Source organism: Drosophila ananassae, chromosome 3L, assembly GCF_017639315.1.
Source record: "Drosophila ananassae strain 14024-0371.13 chromosome 3L, ASM1763931v2, whole genome shotgun sequence".
Classification (NCBI taxonomy): Eukaryota; Metazoa; Arthropoda; class Insecta; order Diptera; family Drosophilidae; genus Drosophila; species Drosophila ananassae.
The window spans coordinates 11,643,436-11,662,394 of NC_057929.1; the positions used below are offsets into that span (position 1 = coordinate 11,643,436).

Sequence of the window (18,959 nt, forward strand, 5' to 3'; positions counted from 1 at the left end):
TTGTAAAATCATTTTTTAGCCGCAAATTTACAAAAAAAAACGAAATACCACAAATAGCTTTTGTTCCATCTCTAAAAACCGAGTCAGGATTGTTATCGTTAATCGATAAGTTCAGCTGTTTAGACAAGGATGCCACCTCACGCAAAGGACATGGCGGCAAAGTAACTGAGTTTTAAAACTTGATATTTGATATTTCAATAAGTAAAATCCACAAATAAACAAGCCTTCAAAAAGAAAAATGCATTTCGATTTCATTTTGTACAATTATTATTCGTGTTTTGTAGAAAATACAAAATATCAAGGGCCTCGAGCGCGTTGACACAGAGAAATGGGTTAAAAACGAAACCAAAGAACTTATTGCACGTGGTTGTGGTGTTGTGTTCGCTGGTGTATAAATAAATAACGAAATAAGGTATATCAAGTATTCCCATAGTAGCGTAGAAAGCTCGCACAGCTTCTCCTCCTCCGTCTAAACTAACTAGGATTAGTATTTCGATTAAGGTTTTCGGTTGGGAGCCTCCGGGGGGGCCGATCCGGGGTTCCCCTTCACAGCTTCCTGATGCTGCGGTCCGCCGCAGCTGAGTTAAGTTTGGTCCTGCGGAAACAGTGTCGGAAGGATGTTAGAAAATCATTGTATTCGGCTCAGATATTAAGGACAAACGAATAAAGAACAAAAACAAACGAGCCAATTAGCAGATTCTTCGGTATTAGCTGATTTAGTTCCGATCGGATAGCGATCAAAGACGAACAGAGAGTGTTAATTTTCACAACACAGTGGAGCAGAACAAGAACACGTCCTGGCGCAGCCACTTCCCAGGACCAGTCTCTTTCTCCCTGCCTGCGCAAAGGACAAACAGAAGGAGAGGGCCTTGGGACGCAGTTCCTCCAGGACTTCATGCGAATGCTATGGCGGTTGGGATGGCAGCTTACCCCGATTTCCAGTTGCCAAAGGCCAACTGGAAAACGCTCGGACCTCTAATAACCTCTGCTGGACGAATCTAAGGGGCCCTGTTGTGGTTTTCGAATCGAGGTTGGAGAGTGTGTGAGACGGATCTTTGAAATATGTTGGCGTCAGAAGTGGCCTCGCCCCGCGAACCCTGGTCATGTGCTGTACTTATGCTGGATGGTGCTGTTTCTAGAGGGGCTGATCACTTGTCATCCTGCTCCAGGGGGACGGATGGTGGTCGGTCGATGGTGGAGTGGGTGCGATGAGAGAAGAGCTCGGATTAGTGCCCGGAAAGAATATACAAAAATGAGAAGCGTGGCCAAAAGCGAGGTGGCAAGAAATGGTGGGGTGGTGCTGGGGGGAAGCCGGAAATCAAAGCCCAATTCTGAAATTTCCACTCCTGACGCCAATTCAAAGGAAATCAAAATCGCTCTTGTTAAATATCAAACTGCATTTGGCGGACTCGAGACTTTACAAAATTAAGATGGGACACAAAATAAATAGCTCTAGTTAACTAGGTTAATATCTCTCTCAGTGAGTACCGGAAATGATGTTCTGTTCGGGTGTGTGTGTGCATTTTCGAGTGTGTGTGTGTGTGTGTTGGAGGGGTGTGTGTGTGTGGGTGGGTGGAAAGAGAAAAACAAAATGAAATCAATAAATTAGTATACGGTAGTGGCAGGGTTACGACGTGAGAGAGTCCTCGACGGGCGGGGCCCGGGGACTCCACTTACAGTTCCATGGAGAGCACCGTGGGATTGGGACAGGACTGGGGCGCCCGTATGTGACACTGCTTGTGACAGATCAGCTGGCAGTCGCGGCATTCGTAGCCCTGCTTTCCGGGCCTCCGCGGGATCGACTTCATGCAGATGGAGCACTGTAGGCCGCTTCTGGAAGATCAAAAGGGGATTTTTATCAAAATTCAGACACAAATGAACGTTGAGAGGATATCTTTGGACGGAAGTTGCAGCTGTACAACTGTATCTACCCTTTCATCGAGGATTTCCGCATAGTTCTCCTTGTTATGCCTATATCTTCGGACATTTTCATCCGATCCCCGAAAGGAATACATTGATCTATTCTCGGAATGATCCCCTTCCAACTTTTATCAAAATCTAGAAAAGATTTTTTTCATCGATTTTTTCCAAAATTTTTATGGGGGTACTCCATCTATAATCCAGAATCCCCATATATGGCTGCAGGTCATTTCCATATATTGGCCAATTTTCATCTGATCCTTAAACGGAATACCTTAAAAGATTTCTATGACGATTCCCCACCATTCTGCATCAAAACCCTGGATTGAATTTTTCCATCAATATTTTTCAAATTTTCCTGATGGAGCCCCTTGCGAAATCCTGGATCCTCATATATGGCCCCTTCCCATGTCTATATCTCAACCAAATGACATCCGATCCTTGAACGGAATACCTTAATGGATTTCTAGATCGATTCCCCGTCGATTTGCGTTAAAACCCCGACACAAATTTTTGGATCGATATTTTTTCAATTTTTGTGGGGGAACCCCTTCCAAAACCCAGGATCACCATATATGGCTCCAATCCATGTCCATATCTTGGCCAATATGCATCCATTGTGCAAATTTTTCTTGTGGAAGAAAAATTGTATATTATTGTTATTTCGAACAATTATCTCAAGTAATCCTGCTGAGGCCTTATTACCGCTCGTGTGTACACCTTGCGCACGAAGTCTACTTTTGGTCGCTGCAGGGCAGTGGCTACTTTTGGTCGCTGCAGGGCAGTGGCTACTTCGACAGCGAGTAAGTCAACAGCGATAAGTAAGACAATAAGAGTGTTGGTCTTACCCCTCGCTCTACGCATTGCGTAAGCGGGAGGTCGTTTACATATTATTCTGAAGACTTTTGGTTCTAAACTGAAAACTATTGATATAATGGAAGAGTCATCTGCTCGCCCTCAGTCTAGCAGCAGGAGCGATAAATTTGATAAGATGAGACAAATAGCTGGTGCAGACCCTGGAGAAATAAGATCCCAAATCCGCGACCGGCGCTCAGAGCTATCTGCCTACCTTACAGGTATGCCGGAACAAACACGGACCTCCAGCTCAATGGTGACAATTAGCAGTAACACTACTACCAGTGTAACCTGCACTATTTCAAACGCCAATACAAGTTTGGGCAATTCTTCTACGTACACCGTGGCTGCAACTACATCCGGCAGCATTTGTTCAACTACGTCTCCGCTTGCAAATGTATTACCTTCGTTGGTAAATAAACCAAGCAATTCAAAATGTCTGTTTCAAGCTCCTGGACGAACTGGCAGCCGAAAACGCAAAGACGTGACTCAGTCCTCTTTACCTGCTCTCGCTCCACCCCCGATCCGCAAAGCTAAGCTGCAGACTTCAACCCCGCTCAACAAGACGGCTGATTCTTTCTTTGCAAAGGCATTGGGTAACAATCGTTTCGCGATTCTGGCTGCTGAAGCAGATCAAATGGAACAGGATCTGGAGGATGTTGATTCCATCAATGGGGATACTGGTGCCCTTGGAGGAGATGACCATTCAGCAAAATCTAGCAAAATCCCTGCTATCTGCGTCCCGAATGTAAGCGATCCGGTCTTATTGGAAAATGCTCTTGATCATAGCATTGGCTCCTCAAACTACTACATTCGTACTTCCAAATTTGGTGTTTCCAGAATATATGCAGCCAACTCTAACGCTTTTCGAGCAGCTGTTAATGAACTGACGTCGCTTAACTGTCAATTTTGGCACCATCAGCTAAAAGAAGACAAGCCATACAGAGTTGTGCTCAAAGGAATCCATTCTAACGTTCCAAAATCACAAATTGAACAGGGATTTACTGACAAGGGCTTTGAGGTCCTTAATATATACTGCCCCAAAAAGTCTGATTGGAAGAACATTCCGGTTAACGAAGATGATAACGAAGCTACAATAAATTTTAAAACTAGGCAAAATTTATTTTTTGTCAATTTAAAGCAGTGTGCTAATGTAGCGGAGTCCCTAAAAATAACTCAACTTGGTAGATACAGAGTCACTGTTGAGCGTGCTTCTCGTAGAAAGGATCTACTTCAATGCCAAAGATGCCAAATTTTTGGGCACTCTAAAAACTATTGTGTCCTGGACCCTATTTGTGGTAAATGTAGTGGCCCTCATGCTACTGGATCTTTACTCTGTGTAAGCGATATATACTTGTGTATAAACTGTGGCGGTAACCATGTCTCAACAGATAATAGTTGCCCAGTCAGAATAGATAAAATTAAAAACTAAAACCGAGGCCTAGACTCCCGATAACCAATCCACGACATGTCTCTCGTGGATTCATCCCTGGTGAAGCCCTAAGAACAAATATATCGTATGCTGATATAGCTCGGCCCAAGGATATGCAACCAAGGACTAGCTCAACCTTCCAGAGTGACGCAAGCTCTTCTTCTGACCCTAGGCTCAACCATAAATTCTCAATAATAGATAATGCCATCCGCGACATCAATTCCAAACTGGACACTCTATTTAAGCTGATGCAGGAAAATGCAGAGTCCAACAAATCGTTCAGAGAGCTGGTCCAGGTTCTCATTGCGCGTTTGCCGAAATGACTCAATTAACTATAAATATCGGATTGTGGAACGCTCGTGGATTAGTCAGAGTTTCTGAAGAGCTTCGATTATTCCTCAGCACTCATAACATAGACATATTGCTTGCCACAGAAACTCACATGCGTGCTGGTCAGCGCATCTACTTGCCAGGCTATCTCATCTACCATGCTTATCACCCCAGTGGCAACAATAGGGGTGGATCTGCAGTCATTATAAAGGATTCCCTAAGTCACTATCCCCTGCCCCCTACCTCTAGCAATGACAGACAGATAGCGAGAGTACAATTACAGACTTCGGATGGGAATGTCACAGTGGCGGCGATATACCTACCTCCAACGGAAACATGGATACAATCAGAATTTGAATCCTTGCTGACCGATTTTGGTGGCAAGTTCATTGCTGGCGGTGATTATAACGCCAAGCATGCTTGGTGGGGAAACTCACGAGCCTGTAGAAGGGGTAAGCAGTTGCAAGAAGCCATTGCAAATGGACGTTACCAAGTACTTGCCACGGGTGAACCCACTTTTTACTCATATAACCCTCTTTTAACACCGTCAGCGCTTGATTTCTTCATAATTAATGGATACTCTATGGGCAGGCTACAAGTGAGAACACTCCATGAGCTCTCCTCGGACCACACTCCTATTCTAGCCACACTCCATTCTACGCCTGTGAAAAATCCGCAGCGCCCACGACTCCTTGCCAGAGGTGCTAACATAAACTCTTTCAAAAACCACCTAGAACAGCTGGGCGAGATTAACATTCAAATCCAGGATCCTTCTGACATTGACAATGCTATCAGTACTTTCATGCGCTTTATAAACCAGGCTGCTGAGATAGCTGCACCCAGCAATCATCGAAGTACAGATACCTCTAGACATCCCCACCTACCACCAAGAATTGCTGCGCTCCTTAACCTAAAGAGAAGAGTCAGAAGAGAATTTACAAGAACGGGAGACATCCGAATCCATCAGATATATCATCGGCTGGCTAACTGTCTTAGCAAGGTGCTCGCCCAGAGAAAACAAGATTCTATAGACCGACTTTTGGAAAGCCTGGACACAGACGCTAGTTCTAACTATTCACTGTGGCGTATCACAAAACGGTACAAAACTCAGCCAACTCTAAAATCAGCCATTAGAAACCCCTCAGGTGAATGGTGCCGTACGAGCCTAGAAAAAGCTGAAGTGTTTGCTAACAACCTAGAACAACGATTCAAGCCATTTGATTATTCGCCTGAAAGTATACGTCAACAAGTTGAGTAGTTTCTGGAATCTCCGTTTCAAATGAGCCTGCCTGCTAACCCTGTCTCACTGACAGAGGTGAAAGATCTTGTTCGTAAACTTTCGCCAAAGAAAACCCCCGGTGAAGACCTTTTGGACAACAGGACGATTCGACTTTTACCGGATCAAGCCTTGCAATTTCTGGTGATGTTGTTCAACAGTGTACTTACTATTGGATACTTCCCGAAAGTTTGGAAATCGGCGAATATACACATGATCCCAAAACCTGGAAAGTCGCTAACTGACGTTGACTCATACAGGCCCATTAGCCTGCTACCATCTCTGGGAAAAATCATGGAAAGACTGATACTGAATAGACTACTTTCTGACGAGAACGTCACCAGTGTGATTCCGGATTTCCAGTTCGGCTTTCGCCTTCAGCACGGAACTCCTGAGCAACTACACAGAGTTGTCAACTTTGGCTTAGAAGCATTAGAGAGGAAGGAGTATGCAGTTGCTGCCTTTCTGGATATTCAACAGGCTTTTGACAGAGTGTGGCACCCTGGGCTTCTGTATAAAGCTAAAAGTATATTTACACCGCAAATGTTCCAGCTTGTAAAAAGCTTTCTGGAAGATCGAACTTTCCATGTATCTGTAGATGGATATATGTCGTCCATTAAACCGATTTCTGCTGGAGTTCCCCAAGGTAGCGTCCTTGGCCCTACTTTATACTCCATTTATACTTCGGATATGCCTACCCAAACTCCAATTACGGAAGTGAACGAAAATGATGTTTTAATTGCGACATATGCTGATGACACTGCTGTCCTAACTAAAAGTACCAGTATCTTGGCGGCTACTTTTGCTTTGCAAGAATATCTAGATGCGTTTCACCAATGGGCTATGAACTGGAACATCCGAATAAATGCGGACAAATGTGCTAATGTTACATTTACTAATCGAAGAAGTACCTGTCCTGGAGTCAATCTTAATGGAAGTCCAATAAGAGCTTTCCCTGCATATAAATACCTTGGTGTCACCCTGGATAAAAAACTTACTTTTGGCAGACATATAACATGTGTTCAAAATTCTTTTAAAAACAAAGTTGCTCGGATGGCCTGGTTACTTGCTCCACGCAATAAGCTTACGCTAGGATGCAAGGTTCAAATTTACAAATCTATTTTAGCGCCAAGCCTTTTCTACGGGCTACAGGTTTACGGTATCGCTGCCAAAACCCATCTAAATAAAATCCGGGTTTTGCAAGCAAAAACCCTTAGAAGGATCTCTGGAGCTCCGTGGTTCATCCGAACAAGAGACATTGAACGCGATCTCACGTGCCCAAAATCGGAGACAAGCTGCAAAAGCTTTCTCAAAAATATATGCAACGATTGAATGATCACCCCAACAGCCTTGCCAATAGACTTGGCACCGCAGCTATTAACAATGCTGATCCACGAACAAGAGTCAGGAGAAGATTAAAAAGATTTCACCCTCAAGACCTACCAGACCGGATCTTGACTTAAAATTTTCACCAAACACATTTTATTTCTTTCCTGTAATCATATCTTGCCCTAAGCACCGCTTAGACATAGTTTTGTTATTAATTTTGATAAGACGATTAGATTAAGCTGCCATTTGGGTAGCAGTGCGCTAATCATGAGAATAAAATTTCTACATATATAAAAGTAAAAAAAAAAAAAAAAAAAAAAAAAAATATGCATCCGATTTCCAAGAGGAATACCTTAAAAGATTTGTGGAACGATTCCCTTTAAATTTCCATCAAAATCTGAGAAAGAATTTTTTGATCGATTTTTTCACAAATTGTCGTGGGTCAGTCCTTTGAAAATCCAGGATCCTCATATATAGCTCCAAGCCATGTCCATAGCTTGGCCAATTTTAATTGGATCCATAGGTGGAATGCCTTAAAAGATTTGTGTTTCGATTCCCTGCCAATATGCATCAAAACCTTTTCTTCATTTTTCTTATTGATTTTCGCCCTGTACCCAAGATATTGTTTTTTGCCCAGTTCCACCCGATCTAGGAGAAATCCTTACCCGCTCAAATGCTTGGCGATGAAGGTGTGGTCGTTGTAGATGTGCAGCTTGGTGCCCTTGCGCCTCCAGCGGGGTCTCTGGGCGATGGCCAAAGGCACAATGAAGTGGCTGTGGGGAGGGACAAGAGTTAGTAGGAGAAAGATGAGAAGGGCATCGTCCACTGACCGCTTCACGCCGTTCTCGATGGTCTCCAGGACCAGGGTGGAGGCCTCGTGGACGTAGGTCTTGTTGCTCGCCGAGGAGAAGCCTGAGATGGCCGAGGATTCTGAAATTGAGGAGCGACGTGAGTGGTCGGTGATGGAGTGCCCGATGCCCATGCGGGGTCCTGCGATAGTTTAGTTTTGTGTTTTGAATGTGGCAAGTTGAGAGAGGTGGCACACGAACCAAGCACCCGGTTAAGACCCATCAAATCATATTGCACATGTGGAAATAAACGAAAGAAAAGAAAGAATACGGGAGAGTGTCAGAAATAATCAGAATCCAAATCAAGTTGAATCGCAGATCGAACCAAAGGCCGTTCCAAAATAAAGGCAACAATTTCGTATTTACAAAATTTGTGTGTTTTTAAACAAATGTGTGTTTCAAGGAGTGTGTTTGAGTGTTTGGAGTTTGTGTTTTCGGGAACCATGGAATACATACAGATTCGAGTGGAGGGTCACAGTTCGGTTAGCATGTGATGGGAGAAAGTGTTAGGGAGAGAAGAGACAATTCGAGACGTAGAGTACCAGTACGGGTATTGGAGGTAGACACAATTAGTAGTATATAGTAACTATAAAGCGTGGTTAGTATCCAGTTAATATCTATGATCTATGATCTATGATATGAGACAAAAAAATTGGATTAAATCCAATCTTAAAATGAATGGAAAATGCAAATGAAAACGAATGAAGCTTCAAAGTGCCGCGTCCCAAGTGGGACTTGCCATCAAACCAAATCAAGAAAAGCTAAATTAGGTTTTAAAAGTGCCAAATGCCGTGATATCCAATGCAATATTATATATGTTCCAGAGCTGTTAGCGGAATGCGGGGTGATCCGGTGAGAGTGCGTTCAAGCCAGGCTTAAATGGACACAGGCGAAGGCGAGGGCTCCGGCGTAGTCAGAGCATCGTGATCGAGGGTGGTAATTACCAAGTGAATTGCTTTTGGACAGAGTGGCACGATCGACAGATAATGAACGGGAAGATTCACCATTGAGGGTTCCGGTGGCTGTTCGAGGGAGTCCAGTGGCTGACGAGTTGGTGGCTGATAGTGACTTATGACTGTTATTGTTGGGCGGTTGGTCGGCCGAGAGGGTGCGTGTCTTGGAGCGGCTGAGCCGCTTCTTCAGGGTACCAAAGAAATTACGTTTTTTGCTGCGTCCGCGGTCGTCGACCACGTCGCTGCCGTCCATGTAGCCGGACGAGTGCTGTTGGGCCAGCTGGGAGGCGGAGAGTCCTCCGCCCCCGTTCCGGGGCAGGCTGTTGTAGCCGGATCCGTTCGTGTTGCCGTTGCCGTTCCCGTTGCCATTGAGGCTGTAGTTGTTGTGGTAGCTGCTCCCGTTGGGCGAGGAGGCGGCGTTGGGCTGGCCGAACTGCAAGGGATTCCCAAGGACGTTAGTTAATCAACGGAGATCGCAACTCCACCCAAAACGAAACGCAAACAACATGCCATGCTCTGAACTCTGCCCACTTACCTCGGCGGTGCTCTCCTCGTTGACGGTGTTGTTACCTGAGTCGTTGGTGTCGGCCGCCTCCAGGTCGGCCTGCTTCTCCTGGAGCTGGAGCTCGGCCTGGGCCTCGCTGGCGGCCCGCTCGAAGGCCTGGGCCACCGCCTCGTCCAGCTCGGTGGGGGCCTGGGTCACCTCCAGCTTGCCCTCCTCGTTCAGTGCGACCTGATCGATGCAGATCGGGTCGGTTCGAAGACGTGATTAGAGAAGCGCATTTGGGGTTAGGCGGAGCGTAACGGAACAAGAAACAGTTTGGAAATTAGCTTGGCTTAGACACTAGAGAGCCTGCATGACGTTCGAGGCCAGCAGGAGGCCTCATGAGGGATTAGAGACGCAGTAACGCAAGTAACTCAAAAAGGAACAAATCAGGAGATGAGGGCTATGGCGGGCTATGGGGGAGATTACCTTAAATGCATTCGGGCCGGTCGAGTTCTGGGCGGGATCAGCGAGTCGGGGGAGGGACGAAATGAAACGAAACGGAAAAGAGAAACGAACGCAAATTAAAACGAATAAACCGCAGGAGGACATAGCCCGGGAGATGAGATGAGGCTACTTCTTGGCCAAGAGTTCAGCACGACGCCTTACCCGCTGCACGCTGTGGATGATCAGGGTGCTCTTGCTGGGCTGTCCGCCGGTTCCGGTGCCGGAGAGCGCCCCGTCTTGCAGGGCCCGCACGGCTGCGTCCGCCAGGTCGGCTCCGTTCCGGATGTGCTCGTTGATGGCAGGAGTGCTGATCCGCAGGGCCTCCTTCAGGTGCTGAGGACGCGTGCCCGCCGGGATCTCGGCTCCCTCGATGAACACAAAGTCCACGGTGATGGCTCCCGAAACGGGCTGGGTCTCGTAGGGACGCGGCTGCAGCTGCAGGAGCTGCGTGGAGGCGGGACCTACGGCCAGCTCGTCGATGCCCACCAGACCCAGACCCAGGAACTTGGGCGGATCCGAGGCAATCACCGGATGGTCATAGACCTCGAACAGAATCTCGGCAGACTGCGGGGAGAGTTGACTGAAAATGGAGAACTGGTGAGTTGGGATCTCAAGAAGGATCTAAGGAAGAATCACTTACAAGAGAAAGTGCTCGTCCCAGAAGGGCTTGCTGCCTCGCTGGGTGCCGGTCTGGTTCTTCTGGGCCGGCTCGTCCATTTCGATGACCACGTAGGGGTCGTGGGCGTCCCGGAGTCCCTCGCCCTTGACGATCTTCACCAGCAGCCGGCGGCCGGAAACCATGCGCTGCGAGTCCCTCAAGCCGCCGCTCAGGTGCTCCATGTTGTGCTGTATGGAATGGATTTCGACAAGGTGACATGAGATGAGTGCAACGCGAGACATAGAGAGACAAAGAGGGGCAGAGTCTAGGGGCAGGGTCAAAAGATCAAAAGTCTTGGGTTGGAGGCTCATGAAATTCGCCTTTAATCAGGAACTAATGCGTGACATTCACTAGAAATTGTAATAATATTGAAAGTATTGGTTGCCCTGAAAAGAGAAAGAAAGTCTTTTACTTCTTGGGGATCTTCTTCGGAGTTCAGGAGCAGGCACAACAAACTCAACGGATTCTCAACGGAGACGGAGACACGGGAAATGTGGATAGAATCAGAGATAAAAGGCGAATTTCAGAGAACAGGAGAACGGAGGAATAGGGAATGGGGGTCAGTGGACAGTGGACAGGGGAGAGTCGAGAGCAATGAGAAGTGTCTGTTTGTCTTGAGGTGGTTAACACTGTACAGTGAGGTTCTTTGAAGAGTGACGAGAGTGTAGAAGAGAACACGGGGACTGAGAGAACCAGAAACCAGAAACAGAAACAGGTGGGAGCTTCCTCCGCCTTCTCACGGCTCCCGACTGCTCACCGCCAGCGAGTCATAGTGGACGGGATAGATTACGGGCAGCTCCAGAGGCTCCACGTCCGCCCGGGGGCAGGTGGAGTAGATGGAGAAGTCCACCGGGTAGACGGTGTCGCGCAGCGCCGTCGTCAGGATGTCGCTGATCACCGTCTGCAGCTGCTGCTCGTCCTGGTCCATCGGCTTGATGGCGCCCACGCTGTTCATCGCGATGCGGACCTTCGAATTGGAAATTGGAAGTGATTAGTCCTGGGAGACCTGTACCGTGTGGGTTCACTCACATCTGGATAGCCCTCGACGCGCATCTCACCCTTGAGGGTGTTGTAGTTCATGGGAATGGCCATGCGGGCCCGGAACCTCGACACAGTGACCTTGTAGTGGGAGGTCTCCACCTTGCCCGCCTTCTGCCGGAAAGTCTTCACCTGCAGCACCGGCATGGCGTCGCAGTCGAAGGTGATGAGCTGGAAAGTGGCTTCGCTTAATAAATATGTTCATTCCGGACCATAACTCGTAATAAGTTACCATGTCGGCGGGATTGTTCTCATCGCAGTTGCAGAAGATGTTGTTCAGTCCGGGAGCAGGGCTGTCGGGTAGGACGCGGACCACTTCCACGGCCACCCCATGCTGCAAAGAGTGGCAGGTTTCGGTGCTGATTAGTCAAGTATTACGTAACCCGGCCGCTGATGATTTTTGGTCACAGCCTGGACTGGATAATGACGGATGACTAACTGCCGACCTTGGCCTACGACTGGCTCCGATCACGTAAAAGGCGATAAAAAACGAACCAAATCAGGGGGAACAAGCGGAGCTTGAAACAAGCGGAGTATGTCAAGCAGGGGATACCCTGTACTTGGGATTGGTTGTATGAAGGGGTCTTCAGGTGCTCACATTATAGCATTATCTTAGGGTGGAGCTATCACCTAATAGGAATATAAATTTGCTAAATAATACACTCCCTCCAGCTATTTATTAAACAAATTATAAGCCCAACATTCACTCTCCTCGCCAGCTAGACGGCGTGGAGAAAAAGTTGAAAACAAAACGCGTTTTGCCATCAGTTACGGCTGAGCGAGTTCCCAGCTTGGAGCTGCGAGGGGCTCGGAGCAGCGGAGGCAGCTCTAACATCGATTTCAAGTTGAATGTCGTGGCGGGCCAAGAACAAAGGTCAACGGCCCGTCATCATCAGCCCAAGTCGGGCTCAGCCATGACATCAGAGGGCTGCGGAGGAGCTCCCAAATGATGCCGTGATGACAGAGCCGCCTCTGATGTCACCTGGTGACCTGAACACCCTCCTCTCCCCACACTCACCTTCTCCACGGATTTGCGCAGCGAGTCGTTGATGGCAATCACCCAGGACATGAGCAGTTCGTTGACGATGACCAGGTCGCTGTACAGCCAGCGGAACACCTGGCTGGTCCAGGTGACGGAGCTCTGAGGGAGATGGGGTTACAGTTATGCGACAGAGTGGCTAATGGTTCGACTTACCGTTTCGGGGCCCACAACATTGGAGGGCGGTGGGACGTACCGCTTCTTGCGGTTCTCCGGGCCCGTGGAGCTCTGACGCACCACCCGGCGACGGGGACCGCCGGCGGCGGAGTTCAGCGGCGAGGCCGAGGAGCGACCTCTGGCTCCACCGGCCGATCCGGCCGCCAGGGGCTTGGCCAGATCCTCGACCACCTTGCTCTTGGTGGCCAGAAACTCGCGCGGCTCGGAGAGACGCTTCTCGGTCTTGCCGGAGCCGGAGGCGGGGGAGCCCGAGCCGGGGGCTACGCTGCTCTGGCGGCTGTTGGCGGCGCTGGGGGCCTTGCCCTTGTTGAAATACTTGTGGTAGAGCAGCTTGATCAGCCAGACGGAGAAGAGGGCCAGCACGGCCCACAGGAAGATGAAGATGGCCAGGGAGTCCATTGTTAAGTCGCCAAGTCCTTCGAACGAACAGATATAGTCATCGATTTGATCTGCCAGATCCATCGTTCAGTTCCGGCGCGCGATAATCCCCCGGATCAGCGTCGTCATCGTCGGCGGAGTCGGTCTGCGGGAAAGTATCTTTTAGATTCGTGTATCTGAGAGAGCGAGACAATTTTCTGTATCGGGGCAGCCATGAACGGCTCCCTCCCCCGGCCGCCTGCCCCAGTCCCCGCCCTATTTATAGAATCCGTTCGGATTTTCGTTGGGGAACCTATGAGACGTTCGTTGGAAAGTCTGTCCACTCACAGAAGGCACAAAGTCAGATCTTGGTCTCTAATTAAATCCGAAAGTTGTGGTGCTACTACTATGGTGGAAAATAAAACAAACTGCAAGATAGTTTCAACAAAAAGGAAAAGAAAAGCGGAAATCTTGGAAAACGCAAGAAGACCGAACCGAACCGAACGGAAACAGAACTGAACTGAAAAGAACTGGCTGCATTCGAAGACGGAACGTATCTTTGGGATCTCTCTGGGGCGAGAGGCGTTCTCAGATCCGAAAGTACCTGTATCTCCTGCGCCGGCGCCTGCAGCTCGTGCCAGCGATGGGAACATTTGTTTCCTTTCAACGAGCAGACTAGTATCTAGTAAGTTGAATATCTAAACAAGATGGTTCTTCTGTATATTACTTGAGAACGTATTCTAGAGATGTGTCTTTCGAGGGGACATCTCTGGGGTTCTTGTGGGTCTGGGCCACTCCCCATGCCACCGCCATCTGCTAATGCATTGACGTCATGGATGTGTCTTTTGGGGTCACACCAGTGGGAGGGAGACGGCCGAGAGATGACGTAAGACTACTGACTGCCGAGGAGCCGCCACCGACTCGCACTTCGCCGGATTGTTTATAATGTGTTTCGGTTCGGTTCTGGCTTTTATTTTTAGACCTTTCGTGTGCCTTCTCTCGTTGCTGTTGTTTTGCTTTCACGGATTTGTTAGAAACTGGTGGCGAGAACTGGCATTCGGGCTGGGCCGGGGCAAGCGGAATGCCATTGGCCTGAGTCCCTTCCCCCGGCACTTGTTGCAGTTAATATTCGGGCACTCGAACACTGTTCCCCTTCATGGCCGACTTTCCGCCGAAATCGGGCCACATCTCACCACCATAATGCTGGCCATTATCTGGTTTATATCACTTGCAGCTCTCCAGAGTCTTCCAGCTCGTATCCCAACGCACGCCACATTGTGGCTGCCACATTCTTGGGCTTTCTGCGCCGCTGCCTCCACTTTCCAAGCAAGTGCCAACGCTTTCCGAGTGTTCTCAGCCACTGGCCCGTCTATTGACCCCTTCGGGGTGCCACCAGGCGGCTGAGAGGGCGATTACGAGAGCAACAAGTACTCGCGGGTATTTTTAACCCATTGGCAGCGAGGAGGAAGCTGCCGCCAGCACTTGCCAAGCTGGTAGGGGCTGGTAGGGGCACCCAGCTACACATGTTCCCATCGCCGCTGATTGACACTCTAGCGGGATCTGGCGTCTAGCGGGCGTGTGGGAAAGTGTCCCCGTAGTTCCTTTCAATAAAAATCCACACCAAGGGCCAACCACTTCTGATTACCGAACTATGCCCTGCATTTCCGCAGTGTAGTTCAACCGAAAGTTCTGCAAGCATTCAGGCTCCGTGCGGTAATGGCCAGAGTTCCCAGAAGAGCCGCCGGAGCTGGGCTCGCCGGCTAATTAATGCCATGCAAGCGGTGGGCCGGCCCGCTTCCCAAGCTTGAATTTAATGAGCCTGGCACTTGGGCAACACAGCAACAGGTTGCCAGTACTTCCGTTTTAATTGCCAACTCCGGCGCGGGTCAGAGGTGGCGGGTTGAATGCCCCACTGCCTTCCGAGGCATTGCGTCACCCGCTCGGAACAAATAGCTTCAGGTACTCGAGGTACAAACACTCGGAATGCACACAAAGTGCGCATTGCTAATCACATTCAGGCGCGAATAAATATTGGAATGATTTCCGCCGCCACGCCGGAGGTGGCTCTCTAAAAATAGAGATTCGGTAATCCAATCCAATCCAATCCAATCCAAGCCGATCCCCTCCGGAGCTGGCAAACCACAGGCCTGAAGGTCGCCCCGGCAGATGACTCTCATTCCCGATTGATTTTCTTTGTTTTTTTTTCGCTTTTTGAGTCACGGTCAAGGGTGCCGCCCTGGGGCCTTATCTTATCAGCCAAATATCGGGCTTAATTGCTCTCAACGAGTATAGTCACTTTACTATGGTGGCTGATACGGATCTCGATACCTGGTCGCACTGCAACCCACTGTCTAATGGGCCAATAAAATATGTCAAGTGACGACACCGACCGCCCATGATGTCACTCCGCCGGCAAGCGTTCGAATAAAACATTTTATTCAAATGATAAGGGGCTAACTGAGCATACTCGGAATTTAAATATTAAAAAAAATATAAACGTTTAAATGTTTAGCTAATAAGCATATAAGAATAAAATTCGTTGGAGCGGCTGATAAACATTGAGTTTTAACCCTGAAACCACAAACGAATAATCTGAGAGTTTCAAAAATAGAAGCACACATTGTTAGGAAGGTGATTCATTAAATAGCTTCCCCCTTTCTTCAAGTGGAGCTTCGAGTTACTCTGCAGACAGGGCGTATGCTGGATCTTAGCTAATGACATTAAGCATACGCACGGGTGACCCAGCGCGGGCAAAGTTTTCTGGGACACGCAACCACGTCAGAGGTCACAGCTCGGGGGGCAGGCAGGCGGTTGCGAGCTGCAGCTTACACAACCGGGCTGGCTTTGTTTTCCGTTTTCGCCGAGTCAAGTCGGAAGACAAAGTTCAGCCCAACTGAAAACTGAAAGCAATTCCACGCGAGAGAGTTGGGAACCTTTAGACTTTGTCCGGCCGCTGTGGCTGGAACTCGTTTATCGATCGGAGCTATCTCCGCCCGAGAATCCATCGATTGGCGGGCTGTCTAGTGGCTGCAATGGGAGGCAGCCAGACGCCCCAACGGCCCACCCCCAAGGCCCCTAATTGGCCCGCGAATCAACCCGTTCTGGCCTCTGCCAGCGAGGTATTTGAACCCCGGGCCAATTGTTTTGACCACACGTGAGGTGTCCACTCCTGTAAGGGTTACCCAGGGCAACCCTTAATAATTCAGAGTCCTGCCATTGATTTGTCGTCCTTTCCGGACAAACCCAATCTCGGGGAAATCACGAAACATGTTTACTTCTCCGTGTTATTGTTTACTCCAGTGCCGCATATTTCGCGCGGAGGAGAGCTTGGCGGAAAGCTCCAACGGTACCGGATGCGGTATAAGAGAGCCGGAGAGTAAACAAGAGAGCGGAAGGAAAAGGGAGAGGCCGGAAAGTGCACTTTACACTTCAAGAAAAGGGGTGAGCTACTATTTCCACAGCTAGTTCCTAAAAGATGGAAGCAGGACACTCTTCTCCCAGTGGACTCTGCCCATTTCTGCCAACGCGGCAGTGGTAACAGCCTGTGACACAGTTTCCAGCCACTAAGCCACTAAGGGTGGTTGGCGCCGGGGTGGGCAGGCAACTGAGAACTGAGGAGGCGCTGCGAGGGTTGGAGATGCAAAGCACGCACTTTCCCCCTTATCGCCAAGAGGATCGCGGAACGTCTTCATAGACCCATTAGAACACACCCAGAACAAGGACCAAGCCCACTTCTACCTGGGTCCAGTGGCAGGAGGCATGTGGCATGCGGCATGAGTTACTTACCGAATCGTACAACGCAATTTGTTGTTGTGGTTGATGAGTCCGCAGGATGTGCGTTGCAGCAGTCGTGGAGAGGTTCGTGGAAATAGAAATAGATTGCATTATTCGAAGGAACTGGTTAGTGGGGTTGGGTGGCTCTCTTCTCTGGGCCACTTGGGTCTATTTTGGCCAAGAAGTTCGAAGGTGGCCCTGTGATGGATTAGTGACAACAAGCATAACATGGATGTGTGGGAGGGAGCCCATTAACGAGGGCACGTGAGGGCCAGAAATGAAAAGTTCCGATAATTTCCAGCTCCACCAATGTGGGGGGGTGGGAGTGTGTGGGTGAGTGCAAATCAATAGGGGAGCGGGGGAGGGGCGAAAGCTTCGTGTGGTGGGTGGCATAACATAACGGTGGGTGGGTGGTAAACAAACGGTATTTGCTCCGCTATTCGCTACTCACACGGCTGACCGAATTGTTACTGGCGGCTAGAAGGCCACGTCCTCAGTCGGAGCTCCTTCGGGCCAACCTCGCCTTTCGAACCAAAACGCTGCCAATTATTCTCGTTTCAAAAATAATGCCGTTCTGTTTTCTGCTTATCTCTTTTATTTAAAATTATTATGTTTTCTGATATCCGCTGCTATGTTGTTCGTTTGTTGCTATTTCTTCTTGTGTTTCTTCTCTGTGTTTTTGTCGCTTTGTTCGTTGCGAAGAAGGCGGAGAGAGAACGGGCGAGGGGCGGGAGGCGAGGCAATGCGAGTAGACGTGTGAAGAATTTTACAAACTTCCGTAAAATTAACTAAAAGTTGAAAGACAACAAAGGGGTTTGCTCATAAGATTTGATTATTTCATAGTCTATAGGTCAGATCCGACCAACCAGGTCGTCTAAACCGTCTAGAGATGACCATGAAAGTTGGACTTGAAACGACAGACTGTTTCCGTCTGTTTCTGATTCTACAAAGACTGTTCGATAAGCCACTCAACATTAAATATTCCAATTATGTAGATTTTTGGTCGGTTTACACTGTCTAGTTTTCACTGCCACGTTACTAGGCCACACACTATTCAGTTCCCATTCAAACTTGGCCAACATTCGAATCTTCCCCCCAACAGAGGCCACCAGAGGAAGAGCGAGGCGCCCAGGCGCCCGCGAGAGAGCTCGTCAGCTGTTTGCAGCATCAATGAAGAGTCTTCTCTGTCTTCAATTTTGATTGCAGTTCGGCATTTCAATAAATTGTTTTCGTTAGATCGGAAAAAAAGAAAGACACACACACAGCACACACACACACTCGCACACGGGAATTCTTCAATCTTCTTCGATGCCTGTTCAAAATTGTGTTTTCTAAAACAGATATTTCTGCGGTTTGTTGCCAAATTTCCTCCACACATGCACCCGGGCCACACACTCGCTCACACACCACCACTGTCCACCGCTGGCTTTCTTTATTTTCTTTTGTTTTTGGCTTCTGCCTTTAATGGCCACTAGAACAATCAGAAACGATGCCACTGCCGCTATTTTACTTTCGGTCGCGAACGCCACCAGACCAACCTTACTCGTTGAAATTAAGAGAGAGAATAGCAGCAGCGGACACTATTCCTACTGGGGCGGGCGGCCGAAGAGGCCCAAGCTTTTCAAAAGGCCTCCCCAAAGTTTCAAGAAGCTCACGAAGAGAAAGATATCGATAGGTGAGACAGCTTAACAGAAAGCTTTTCAAAATATACAAGCGAGTTTACCATTTTTCGTTTATTTTAAGGAAATATATACATTTTGTAAATAGTTTCTGCAATAAAACTAAACTGATGGGTATCTGGTTTATAGAAATAGCATTACAGTCAGTCTTAAGTTAAATCATTCATACGCCCTGTTGCCGCCAGAATAGATTTATCATTAGATTTAAATTAGTAAGATATGTATTCGAAAATACATTAAAAATTAATATTTTATTGACAATAGAGGATGACAAAGGAAATCTAGCTTAATCAACTGATTTTT

The 18,959-nt window shown here is 48.3% G+C and overlaps 1 protein-coding gene across 26 annotated transcripts; it reads right to left on the reverse strand.

Annotated features, from left to right (window-relative positions):
- Positions 1-249: 249 nt before the first annotated feature.
- Positions 250-18,583, reverse strand: LOC6494440. Of its 26 annotated transcripts, none has more exons than XM_032450063.2 (16): positions 13,552-13,731; positions 12,826-13,369; positions 12,649-12,771; positions 11,863-11,964; positions 11,622-11,801; positions 11,350-11,559; positions 10,575-10,780; positions 10,097-10,514; positions 9,917-9,943; positions 9,479-9,676; positions 8,935-9,376; positions 7,973-8,132; positions 7,808-7,915; positions 1,678-1,833; positions 1,489-1,501; positions 448-595 (listed from the first exon to the last, which is right to left on the reverse strand). In XM_032450063.2, exons 2-16 carry the CDS (start codon positions 13,306-13,308, stop codon positions 584-586), a joined length of 2,838 nt encoding a protein of 945 aa, XP_032305954.1. In that variant the 5' UTR covers positions 13,309-13,369; positions 13,552-13,731; the 3' UTR covers positions 448-583. The 26 variants fall into 26 exon arrangements, with proteins under 26 accessions (XP_032305956.1, XP_032305955.1, XP_044571510.1 ...); XM_044715565.1 differs by lacking the exon at positions 448-595 and adding an exon at positions 931-1,160; XM_044715573.1 differs by lacking the exons at positions 448-595; positions 13,552-13,731 and adding exons at positions 17,429-17,765; positions 18,516-18,583 and having other exon boundaries at positions 1,378-1,501; positions 12,826-13,295.
- Between the last annotated feature and the right edge of the window lie 376 nt (positions 18,584-18,959).

What these genes read in the sequence shown, in the direction of transcription:
- LOC6494440 (XM_032450062.2), bottom strand. Translation starts at nt 13,308, where the DNA reads ATGGATCTGGCAGATCAAATCGATGACTATATCTGTTCGTTCGAAGGA. An exon ending in ATCGAGAACGGCGTGAAGCG is followed by an intron (nt 7,916 to 7,972) that starts GTCAGTGGACGA and finishes CCCTCCCCACAG; the next exon opens with CCACTTCATTGTGCCTTTGG. An exon ending in ATCGCCAAGCATTTGAGCGG is followed by an intron (nt 1,834 to 7,807) that starts GTAAGGATTTCT and finishes TTGATCTTCCAG; the next exon opens with AAGCGGCCTACAGTGCTCCA.